Source organism: Athene noctua, chromosome 1 (assembly GCF_965140245.1).
Source record: "Athene noctua chromosome 1, bAthNoc1.hap1.1, whole genome shotgun sequence".
In the NCBI taxonomy this organism is placed as follows: domain Eukaryota; kingdom Metazoa; phylum Chordata; class Aves; order Strigiformes; family Strigidae; genus Athene; species Athene noctua.
In genome coordinates this window covers 35,259,792-35,269,352 of record NC_134037.1, presented here as the reverse complement: position 1 = coordinate 35,269,352, position 9,561 = coordinate 35,259,792, and the positions used below count along the sequence as shown (strand labels likewise).

General features: G+C 38.4%; 1 protein-coding gene across 29 annotated transcripts in view; it reads right to left on the bottom strand.

The window, feature by feature from the left end:
- Positions 1-2,344: 2,344 nt before the first annotated feature.
- RIMS1 (regulating synaptic membrane exocytosis 1) overlaps positions 2,345-9,561 on the bottom strand; it is a 350,587-nt gene continuing 343,370 nt past the window's right edge. For all 29 annotated transcript variants that reach the window (XM_074895864.1, XM_074895868.1, XM_074895888.1 and 26 more), the window contains 3 exons: positions 6,833-6,934; positions 5,607-5,746; positions 2,345-5,259 (listed from right to left, as the gene is read on the bottom strand). In XM_074895864.1, the coding sequence (XP_074751965.1) occupies positions 5,041-5,259; positions 5,607-5,746; positions 6,833-6,934 (461 nt within the window). In that variant the 3' untranslated portion in view covers positions 2,345-5,040. The remainder of the gene's footprint in view (positions 5,260-5,606; positions 5,747-6,832; positions 6,935-9,561) is intronic.

The following is a 9,561-nucleotide window of genomic DNA, read 5'->3' as shown; positions in this document are numbered from 1 at the left end:
CTTGCCGGTGTAAAAAGACTTTGGGAGCCAGGACAAGAAGACGGGATCATCTCATGGCATTTCAGTCTCTGAAGACCACACAACTGCTTTTTCCTCATTTATGTTTTGCTCTTTCTAGATCCATGCAATGTCTCTGAAATGGAGAATTACACCTACACCCATTTTATTCATCACAAAATCCAGGTGTAGAGATTGATACCCACGTTCTGGGAGTCACCTGGAAGCATAAATCCCATTGATAAAAACGAGAAGGAAAGGTGAAAAAAGACTAAAGCTTTATCTAAACGAATCGTTGCAGACATAGTGAAAATCCACACAGATGGTGATCTCACACAGCCTTTCACTATGGTCCTAGTGCTTTACCAAGTGGGCCAATACTGTTTTGCAACTGCATTTTAGCAGAGCTCTGAAATTGTAGATATATTAAAGGTGATCAGAATGAATAATCCTGAGTTGTCTGAGGATCATTATAGTAATGAACTTCTGCTCATCACCTTCTGAAGGTAATTTTTTCAGAGGCCACCTGTGAGATTCTGTGAAACTCTTAAGTGACTTGCTTCTATCAGCCAGCATCTGAAACCTCCAAAAGTCTTGGCTTTCAAGCATGCCTTTCTTCTACTAGCTGAGAAATATACAGCTGTGTATTTGCCTTACCTGAATTTCTGTACCGGTACACTGTAATCTACAGATTCTGTTGACTTTTTACCCTTTCCCTTAGTTACTACTAGCACTGAGCATTTGACACTTTGACTCAACAAGGCAGAACATATGTTTTATGTCCTGATATGCAACTAAGGCTTCAAGCCATACCAACTACTGGAAAATACCTAAACAACGGGCATTTCACCAGGCTGTCCATTCAGGAGCTGAATCGTCATCATCAGCTGGACTCTAGAAGGAGTGAAGGCAGCTTCCCCTCCCATCTCTGGTAGGGCAAATTTGGATCACAAAACTTGGAAGAACATTTGATATAAGTGACATGCCTGCCACACACAACATCTTTCATAACCATGGTATTTAATTACGAGCATACATGTTCATCCATGCAGACACTGAGAAAACACATATATGATCCCTGCATTTTCTTTTTCTCTTGGAAAAAAATGGCAGGGCTTGGAGTGAGGTATTAACTGAAACTCTTGTTACTCTTGATAGTAGAATAACAAGAGTTACTCCATAGTCAGTGGAGTTCTTAATCACTCAAGATGGCCCAAATACTCATTACCTGAGTTGAGAAACCACATCCTTCAATAAGAATCTGCTTTCTTGCAGACTGATTTCTTCTATGTCTGCAGAATTACAGTAGGGTAACACAGGGTGAGCATTTGGGATTGAAAAAGAGCCAAATTGCTGTCCGACATGACTTTCTTCACTTAAGGCAAGAGAAGAGTATGAGGCCCATAATCCTTTTTCCTAGAGTTAAATGGGCTGTGGACTATACAGTAGTGACTACACAGGAGCAGCAAACAGCTGACTTCATAAAGGACAAGTCACAGGCTCTAAGTAAAACAGTCACTGAAGATCCACTCTGAAATTTTCTTGTATGTATAGCATATCCATCTGGAGTGGACTCGAATTTTGGGACTGTCATTTGTTAGTGAAAGCAGGCAATGAAAGTGCATATATTGTTTCTCTAGGAATTACGAAGGAAGGAGATCGTGAAGCTTTGGTTTGTCCCGCCCACTCACAGTAGTTCTGTGTTTCTCAACACAGAAGTCAAGGCCAAAAGCTTTTTCTCTGCCCACAAGGAGGGACACTAAATTTGCATTTCAATACAAAATTTAGAATAGTTACTTATCACAAGGAAAATAAACGTCTGATTATATGACAGGAATTACATGTTTAGTATCTTTGTTCTTTTCTTGTGTATGCCATATAAGGCAGTACTGCATTCTCAAGGGAAAACCAGGAGGGAGCTAAAGCTGATTTATCTGTGAATTATAATCCCAACACTCAGCAATGAGTTTTTAAAAGGCAACAGTCCCTGGGAAAGGTGACCAGCACACGACTTACCTGTCTTAGCACAGTCTACTACTTAATTCCTGAAATCTTTGCATATGTGATCCCTGTTCATTGGAGACACCATAAATGAAATAGCTCAGTGTGTTCTTTTGCTGCCATATTTTCTGTCCTCTAAGGGAAGATCAGAAATGCTGAACTTTATTTCCCAGGATCAGAAAGGAAAAGATATTCTAGTATTGAACACAATATTCAAAGCCATGAGATTTATGAAATTGAGGGCTTTTTGCAACAGTATGGTAAATTCTGTATTTAAACAGATCACTCCCACCACACAGAAGCAGAAATATAACATGCCTTTTGTTCAGAGATTTACCATGTTTAATTATTCATTTTTTTCAGTAGCTTAACCATGTATTCAGTTAAATAAAATAATAAACAAAAGTGGTCAAAGTGAGGCAATATTGTCTTTATGTTATTTTTAAATTGTGATCAGGTATCTGTGGGACATGGAAAACTAAAAATCAAACAAAGTACATAATCTTTGCTTCTCTAATAAAATTTATCGCCAAATTCTGCTCTCAGGTGAATTTCTATAAAGCACTGTCCATAATGGCATTACAATAGAAGGGCGTATTTCTTGGTTTAAAAAGTGCAACAGACCAGGAGTTGCTCTCATGTCTTAGAGGCTGAGCCCACACCAGATGGAGAGCTGGTGTCTGGCTTTAACACATACTGCCCTGCTGACCTAGTGCAGCATCACTCAACTCCAATACACTGATTTGATGTCACTAGATGGAAATTTGGCTATTTTTTTTTTTTTTTTAAAATTAAATTTGCCTGCTTCAACGAATGAGAGCACAATTTGGCTCCTTTCTCAGTGAAAAGGAAGCCAACCAAACATGACTTTCACCAGGCCTCAGTTTTTGGCCCCAGATTTCAACATACACTATTACAGCGATCAAAAGAACCACAGAAATTACTTATCATTTTACTGTTCCTTAACACATTTCACACAGTCCTGCAGCGAGCAGAATCACAGATGAACCTCAGAACATACAGACAGCACAACTACTACACTGGACATGAAAAGGAAATTTTATTAAACGTGTTTACATAACATGAGTTGGAAGTTCATTTAAAAGCACAGGGGAGTGTTAAGACAAGTGGTCAAAATAGAAAGATACTATCGAATTATAACTAGTTGGTTTTTGGCCACTAAGACAGAACAGGATCTAGTAGTAGTGCACCAATGCTTGAGTTCTTCCTGCTCAGCAGGTCGAGCAGTAACCAATCTGCGCCCTATGGAAAGATGGGCAGAATAATTCCCACGTGTTGAGTAATAATAAATAGTTCACTTGGTGCAGGCAGTATGTCTATGAATTAAAACCTAGTTGTGTACACAGTTTCTACATGTGTTACAGCCCCACAGTAGGAATCTACACCAAAATAGTTATTAGAAGGAATTTGGTCCGTACTACATCACGTTTTCCATAGGGTAAAAAATAAAGTCCATCTATAGACATTTAGCACCAGACTCACAGACCTAGCCTGGCTAAAACCTGCAAAATGTCTATAAGAAAAATGGATGGCTTAGATTTCTTGGTTACTTCAGTATAGTAATTACGAGCAAACTGTACAAGTACATGCAACATACAAGCTGGCCTATGTGGAACTAACATACATTATTAAATAACCTTTTTCATCTCTTTTTACAAAACGTGCATGCAGCTTTGAACAGTTCCAAGTCATGCTGCTCTATTTGTGTGATCACAAAATTGAATGGCCTGTAAAAGGAGGGGAAACATATCAATGCACCTGCAGGAATCTGCAGTTGTTTGCACATTTACAGAATATCACAAGGGATTTCAAGGCCAAGAAGAACTCAAATGAATAAAAAGCAAATTGAAATTTGACTTTTTTTCTCCAAAAAGTAAGATATCTTGCGTTAAAAAATCAAGCCTTGTGCTTGCATCAATCTCAAAGAAATGTAAACTAAAATTTGATAAAAACATTAGTAAGTGCAGAATATTTCAACTGGAATTTCCAGTGAAACACTGAACAACTCATACCATGCTCTATCCAGGGCAGACAGGTGCGTCTGAAGCGACACACATCAGAGAAGCCTGGGTACAGCTGAAAGTGTCATATGCTCAATCCATTCCTGGTCAACATTTTGGGAAGTCAAATATACATTTATACACAGAAACGTAAATATTTCCTCTCAATTTCTAGGGAGGAAAATTGCATTACCAGTAACATATTCAATGTCAAAATAAGACTAAAGCTGCTTTATACCAGTCCCCAGCAGTAGTTGCAGAATTCTTCAAAATTCTTCCATGCAAAACATCATAAACATAAAAGTTATTATATATAATGCAAACATATCTGCTTTTTACAAAGAAAAAGTGGCACTGTGATGTTTATTTATTTTTAAGAATATAACTTAGATTGGTCATTTGTTCTGGGTTCCCACATGAGACTTGGAAGTACCAGAACTGAGAAACTATTTGAACTTGCTGGAATTGTAGCTGTGGCCGTTGAACACTTTAACGATGCTTACAGAGATATGCTTCAGCCCTTTTTTGTTTGGTTTAGAAAAAGAAAGGAAGGGTCTCTGTTAGCGTTGTGAGGACTTCTACAAAACTAGCAGAATCACATGGCAAAAAACTAGTGGAAGTGACAAGTACAGAAAAACTGCTGAAACACCAGGAAGGTAACACTGCTTGAGGGCTCTGTCAAAATGTGAAAAATACAACATTGTTAACAGAGTGAGAGCTTCCAGTTTGGGTCATCTTTGACTTAGGTCGAATCTAAAGGTCCCTCTCTCATTTTTGGTTGTGTTTTTTTTTTTTTTTTTAAATCATTATAAGCATCGGTGATAGCCGCTAATAGATTGGCTGTATGTGATGTACCTTTGTTCTGTCATTTTAAGCCATCTCTCAACAAACAGACATATGTTTGGTTAACTACTACAAGCAAAAGAAGTGATTGTCTCTCTCCAACAGTGTTTTTTGATCATGTGAATATCTGGTTCCAATTGTTATCCTGGGTGATGTTTTTATTAGACAGCACCTGCTACTAAGATCTAATGCAGGGAGGCCCAGTTGAACTTTCCAGAGATGACTGGGAAGCCCTGCGTGTCAGGGGAGTCAAGGTTGGATCCACTAGTGATGAAGGTGGAAATAATTTATACCAGCCTATTACCACACTGGACAGATCTAGTTCCTCCAGAAGGATCTGGGCAACTCCCATGAAGCATTTGTGGTCCATTCGGCCATAGTCTCCCCAAACTATTACCTGGAAGAACATAAAATACAGGTTCAGCATTGTCCCCAAACCCATGCTTATATGTTCACTCCTGCTGTTATCTATAGCATGAGGAAATGTTATTAAGGGTGAATGATTGCTCCCTCTTGTGGGAAAACCTAATAGGACAGGAGAGAGAGTCAACAAAAGAGAAATGTTTAAGACAGCCAGACATTTTGCAGGTCTGAAACCACAAGCCACAAGGACGTGTTTGCTGGTATTTATAAAATTAAATGCTTAGTGAGTTGGAATGGGTTTACTCGTATTGCTTAAACTTAAGTAAACATGCAAGTGCTTCTCCAAATGATAGCCTAAAATGGGATTAAGAAGCAACTGACCTGAAGGACTTTACCCTGTGGACTTTCATCAAAAACCAGTGTCTGTTGGTACAAAGGATCAAGGGTCTTCCGTGCAATTCTTGTCTTCTTCTTAGCTATACATGCTCCATTTTCCAATAAATACACTTTGACATACGGAGCTGCAAACAGAACATCCATGAATTTTATGTTTGGACTTAAAAACTTCTACATTGTACATATGAGCTGGAGGACAAATGCCTTAAAAGGAAGCCGAGTTGAAAGAAAATGACACATGCTATCTTCACTGTATAATCTGAATACAATTATAAAATAAATGACACAGCCCATAAGAAATCAATTTGATTTTTATGAACTTTGAATGTAATGATATAAGATGTTACTAACAACAATTACGTTTCATGTCTGTCATTTCAAAAACACTTTCTTTTGCCAGGAATTAACTGTCACTGATAGCTATTCTGGAGTCTCTATGTATGTTTTGGGGTCAGAGATATTTCAAAACAAAAGACTTTGATGTTTCACTGAAAGGAGTATTTAAAACTAAATCACTTTGGTTACACAGACATTAATTGCTCTTTCATCTTCAGCTCCTAAGGAGGTTGTAAAGTACCATTTTTGTGAAATCTTACCTAAAACAACTGTTCCAGTTATGGTAAGCAGTGATTGTGGTAGTGATTATAAATCTCCTCTAATAAAGGTTTCTAAAACTTAAAAAAATTTTCTTACAAAATTATACAATATTAAATCTCATTCATTATACAAATTATTGACACTGGCACTAGCATAACCTGCTGTCTTCTTGAAGCACTGCTGCGTACAAAAGATCCTGGCATGTGGGTCTGTTAAGTTGTTTGTTCAAAGCACTTTCATCTGTTCTCCATCCCTTGTTTTTGATGTAGAACAAACACAAAGGACTTCATCTATGTCAACAAAGCCCCTCTGAGATACATGACTTGCCTAAGATATGCAGAAATACTTCTGCAAATGTTCCTTGCAGAACAGATGTTGAGTTGCTGAAATCATTCCTTGAAAGGTAGCATGCAACTGGCAGATGCAAGGTGATAAGAAGTGGACACTGGTAGCAACGGTATGTCCACGTACACATTCCTTGTTGAAAAGCAAACCAAAAAAATGCAAATGTAGTGACAGCTAAAGAGGAGCTCAAAAAGTCTCTGATCCCCAGTTCATCAACATATTTTGTATTCTTGTTTTCTGTTCATATACTGTCTATTTTTCTTCCTTACCTGGGGTAGACTTGGAGCCAGGTTTTTGTGTGAGGCCACGGGCTCTAATAACTTCTACTTCTAACTGGCCCTTTTTATCCACCATTCCAATCTGGATGTCACCTGAGAGGCAGAAGAAAGAAGCCCACATTTTAGAGAAGCAGTACAGCCCAGGAGATAGGGTATAAGAGTGAGAGAGAAAGACTAGTTTGATAGTAGTCTGCATTAGTGTGCTAGTCACCCTTCCTCCTGATCCTTTTAATTTCTCCATCCTTAAACCAAGACTAAAAGTTAGATACTAAAGGAGCATGGTGCCCTCTCTTGGTGTACAGTTTATACCAAATCTCAGTATTTCTGATCCATGGAGGCAGGCAAATTTACAGCAATATTATGGTATAACCACCACACCTTTAATTTTGCACTGGTGAGTTATCTAGAGACTTCCTACCTAGAACTGTTGCCGCACTGTGCTGGTCACCGAGATGCACTGCCCTGACAGTAGTCCCACACTCAGAGAGCCTAAAACCCAAAATCATATTCAGAAATACCTTTGGCTGGAAGTTTCTGCCTCCAAGCTGAGATGCAAGAGCTGGCAGTGTAAAGGCTCCTTGTCTGATAAGGAAGGAGAACTGCTGGTAAAGGCTAACATTGAAACCTGCTTCTGTAACTACAACTGCCTCAGCATAAGACAGAGACATCAACCAGACAAAGCACACAGTCATAGCTTCAGAGAATTATGCCCTGCTCCCCAGGAGCTCAAAAGAGGTCTTTTTTCTGCAAAAGTCTCCAAGTAAAGGGGTGACAATTTTCCTGTTTTTGCCAATATTCCACACCCATTTTTGATGTGAAAAAAATGATGTAACATGTTAAAACAGAAGCTGCTTTCACTACTGACTAGTCAAATTTGTTTCCCTGCCTGAGTTCTGAAAAATGACTTTTCCTGCAGAAAAAGGAAACCTCGTAGTCCAAGCCCAAGCACTGTTCTGATCTAGATGACTAAAATGCAAGGGAATTCAGCTATGGGCTGATGCTCAAAGCCTTATATCTCTATGGTTTCCTATATCATGGAATCAGCTAGGTAGAAATCTAACAGGTCATTTAGAGTAAAAAAACGCACAGTATGACATGGGCCACTATGTGACACCTGTGCAAATAAATGAACTATATATCCATGAAACATGTGAGTATGTATATATTTGATATGTAAACTGTGTCTAAAAAAACACAATCACAAATAGATCATCCTGAATTATAGAATTTGGGGTCCAGATTTAGAAAGACAGCATTTTGAAATTAACTGAGCATGAAATTCTCACATGCTCGTCTAACAATATATTAAAGCAGTGTTTATACCTTGGTCATTGAGGTATGACAGCAGCAAGGAAGACTTTTTATCGATCAGACTTTGCTTGAATAAACAGAGATCTGTGTTGCACTAAAAATAGTTCACAGGAAAATTCCAACAAGCCTTTTTAAGAGCACATCTCCATATCACATATCCAAAATAAAATATGCGACAGGGAACCAGAAGGGGGAGCAATAACACAAACATTTTCAAATCATCACCAGTGAAAGGCTACCACATAGGGGGTCTTCCGAAAATTGTTAAAAAGCATGATTGAGTGCTTTTGAGGGAACAAAACTAGAGCTTGTAGCAAATAAAGCAGTTCTAAGAAGGGAAAATAAACATATTAGTCAAGTAATCGGCAAAAAATATTTAGTCAAGAAACCGGATTAAAATAAAGAGATGGAAGAAATCCTGACCCTTATATTCATACCACTTAGACTTTTATTGGGCAAATCATCTCACAAATACATTATCTTTCAAAATAATAATAAAAATATGAATTTAACAAGTTTGGTGCTTATTAATGCATGAGTAGCAGTCATTTGGATTTACACAGCAACTCTTGCCTGAGGGAAAACTCAAAGCATTCTCAAGAAACTTTCTGTCTCCTTCTGCTCATGGCTTGGGAGGGGAACACTCACTTCTGCAATTTTTCTTTCTGTTTCTATCGCCTTTTTCGGAAGTGCTCCAGTAGCCCTTCCTAAAACTGATTCTCCCAAGACAGCTGTACTGAAATACGGGCCATTTATTGTTTCCAACAGAAGTACAGTTAAAGTAGTGGATCAAGGACTCCTCACTTAGCATTCTAAAGCATGTCTAACAATTGCTCATATATAAGCAAAATAAATTAAACTTTTCCAGAGATTCTTACACAGTACTGCACTGTTGCAGACGTTATACACTCATACTCTATTCATGACCAAGATACAGCTAATGCTACTATATAGGCAAATACAGATTGGTCTGGAACACAGAGAAGATCACAGATGGCCTCAGGCAGCTGCTGTAGAAAAGAACTTTATGTCTTTCATAACAAACACTGTCTTTATGTGCAACTTACTGTTGGGCATTGCAAATGTGGACAGAAGTTTCACATCTGGGGTTAGATGAACTAAGCTTGGACAAGTGCAGAGTTTGGACAGAAACTGTCACGTCCAACATAATCTATGGCAAGTAAATATAAACTCCGAACAGCTGAGATTTCACAGCTGCAGTTGGAGAAACCACAATAATTTTTAGTGGGAAAGCACAATTGCTCTCTCTAATGACATTAGCTGACACCTGAAATGAAGCAAATACTGTTTCTCACCCCATTTTGAATGCTACCGTGCTAGGAATACCAGCTGCCTATAAAACGTTTACAGTGAAGGAAGCCACTTTGCAAAAGTCTTTTTTGGTGCTG